At 52.3% G+C, this 2,770-nt stretch overlaps 1 protein-coding gene across 1 annotated transcript; it reads right to left on the bottom strand.

Moving 5' to 3' along the window:
- Nucleotides 1-699: 699 nt before the first annotated feature.
- On the bottom strand, nt 700-1,882 carry LOC307095147 (endosome-associated-trafficking regulator 1-like; the record flags this gene model as incomplete). The annotated part of the gene is given in 2 exon segments (XM_079764361.1): nt 700-1,441; nt 1,444-1,882. Coding segments are annotated over 2 exon segments (1,128 nt in total). The 3' UTR covers nt 700-752.
- Nucleotides 1,883-2,770: the final 888 nt, after the last annotated feature.

Below are 2,770 nucleotides of genomic sequence, written 5' to 3'. Positions count from 1 at the left end.
GTCAGAAGCGGCTGGAAAGGCAGCGGGAGACTCGTGCTACCAGGAGGCTTTGCACATCCTCTGGATTCGACTTCATTCTACAAAAGGCCGCTTGGAACATGTATCAAAACCCTCCATCCAAAACATTTTGCAAACCCGAGGCCCCCTAAAGAGTTGCGTTTCGATGGCTTCACAGTGTAGAATCCCTTCCAACCTTGGTCCCTCCAGGAGGACAGCAGCAGCCAACCACATGGGGTGCCCACACTCAGGCCGCCAGTCGCAGGGCCGCCCCTGTGAAGGCTGCCGGCTGAGCCAGAGGGGCACTGAGCAAGGCGGAAAGGCACGAGGCCCTGTCCAATGCAATCACTGATCTCGGCTCATTTGGTGTTTCCTTTACTTGTGAAATCAAGGACAATCGATCGAACTTATCTGAGAGTGAGTGTTCTGGAATAAGAATGGAAGACTATCACAGAACGGCTGTTCCCACGTTCAGCACTGAGAACCAGCGGTGGCTTTTATAAACACGTCTCCCAGTGGGTCATGTCTTACTGAAGGGATTCACCCTGAGCAAGGGCTGCATGGACAGAAACCTCGGGGCGCTCACCAGCTCCACTGCTCCTTGCCGCGGAGCTAATAATACTGTTCTCAGTCAGGAAAGTAGCATCTCGCGATAAACAGCTTTGCTGGGAAGACTGTATTTAAGGACACAATGGCGTTTCACATCCAGGGAGTGGTGACTGCAGGATGTAAACAGAGCTGGAGCTAGAAGCTTCTCAAGACTCCTCCTCCCCGACCTCCTTGATTTCAGAGATTCTGTCTATAGATTTAAGGATCTCAGCAACAAGGTTCAGTGTTTCGGCTCCGGAAACCAGCTGCTTGATGGAGGTGTGCGCGTTGCTCATGACCATGCGCAGGTTCCGCAGGGCCACGTCAGTGTTCTGCTTCACCACCGTCAGGCTGGCGCCCTGGCCCGAGCGCAGGGCCTCATTCTCCCTCTTGAAGTTGGAGACCTGCGCCTGGAGCAAGCTTATGTCTTGTTTTAGTTTCATGACGTGACTTTCCGCCTTTACCGCACGTTTCTGCTGGACCACGGATTCCAGGTCGTGGTAGTCACTCTCCTCCTTGATCATTTTGGCTTCTAACTTCCGCTCCAGCGTCCTCACCATCTCGGTTTGCGTCTCCGAGAAGCTCTGCACCTCCGTCAGCTTCCTCCTGAGCTTCGAGTTCTCGTCCTTCAGTGCTTTGTAGCTCATCTGTGGCGTCCGAAGGTGCCTGTCCCCCAGACACTCTCCGTGGGCGGCAAAGTCTGCACTGGGGCTCGCCACGGGAGAGACCCGGGAGTCGGAGTCACTCAGCGTCCACGGGGGCAGGGACTCGGGCCCTGCCAGCTCTGACGGGCTGGAGAAGAAGATGTACGTGCTGCAGGGCGACGTGCTGGCCGAGACCCTCGAGTGGGTCTGCTCACTGCGGACGGCAGGTAGGCGCCATTCCACCCGTCCTCGTCCTCGTCCTCGTCCTTGTCCTCGTCTAGGAGGTCGCCAGCCCCCGTTGGGTCCTCGAAAAACGGCTGCTGGAACTCCAGACCGAAGCCCACGGGCTGGGAGGGCGGAGAGCTGCAGTCGAGGCCCAGGGAGTGCCTCGTGGCTTCCTGCGCGTGGAGCCTGCTGTTGGCCGCGTCCTCCTTCAGCAGGCTGCGGTTCTTGGTTTTCAGGAACTCCTTAAAGGAGAACGGGTTTGCCTCTTCCAGGTCCGCAAGCTTCTCATCTCCAAAGTGTATCTCCTGGGCTCCTGGTGGGCCTGGCTTAGTGCCCTTCCCCTTTCCGTAGATAAAATCGTCCGGAATGACGAGGCTGCGGGCCCGGGACTGCGGGGAGATGCCCAGGCGGCGCGCATAGCCCGACATCGCCGCGGGCCCGGGGGGGGGGGGGGGGGGGGGGCGCAGGCCCTCCCTAGCCTGGCAGGGGCGGCTCCATGGCTCTGGGTCCGCCCCGGCCACGGAGCGAGTCCTCCGCCCCCATCGCCCGCCGCTTGGCCGCCGCTCCCAGCCTCTCGCCTCGGTTTCCGCTCGGCGCACCGGAAGCGAGCACCCCAACTTTTCATTCTTGAAATGAAGGCCACTTGGTCATGGTGTACAATCTTTTTAATGTATTGTTAGATTCTATTTGCTAATACTTTCTTGAGGATTTTAGCCTCTATGTTCATCAGAGATATTATCCCATTTTGTTTCCTTCTTTGTAGTGTCTTTTTTTAGGTTTTGGAATTAAGATAATGTTGACCTCGTAAAAAGAGTTTGGAAGTTTTCCTTCCTTTTGAATTTTTTGGAATGGTTTGAGAAAAGTAGGTGTTAGTACTTTGAATGCTTGGTAAAACTCCCCATGTGAAGCCATCAGGTCCAGGATTCTTGTCTGCTAGAAGTTTTTTATTGCATCTTCACTTCCAATGTTTGTATTCAGTCTATTCATGTTCTCTGATACTTCCTGATTTAGTTTTAGAATTTTTTGTTTCTAGGAATTTGTCACTTTAACTCAGGTTGTCCAATTTGTTGGCATATGTAATTGTTCATAGTATTTTCTTACAATCATTTTTATTTCTGTGATGCCAGTTACTACTTCACCTCTTTTATTTTTTATTTTATTTGTGTCCTCTCTCTTTGTTTCTTGATGAATTTGGCTAAAGGTTCATCAATCTTATTTTTGTTTTCAAAGAATCAGCTCTTGGTTTCATTGATCATTTGTATTGCTGTTTTAGTCTCTATACAATTCATTTTCACTTTAATATATATTATTTCCTT

This window comes from Cnephaeus nilssonii (assembly GCF_951640355.1).
Source record: "Cnephaeus nilssonii genome assembly, chromosome: X".
NCBI lineage: Eukaryota > Metazoa > Chordata > Mammalia > Chiroptera > Vespertilionidae > Cnephaeus > Cnephaeus nilssonii.
This window is presented reverse-complemented; position numbering and strand designations above follow the sequence as displayed.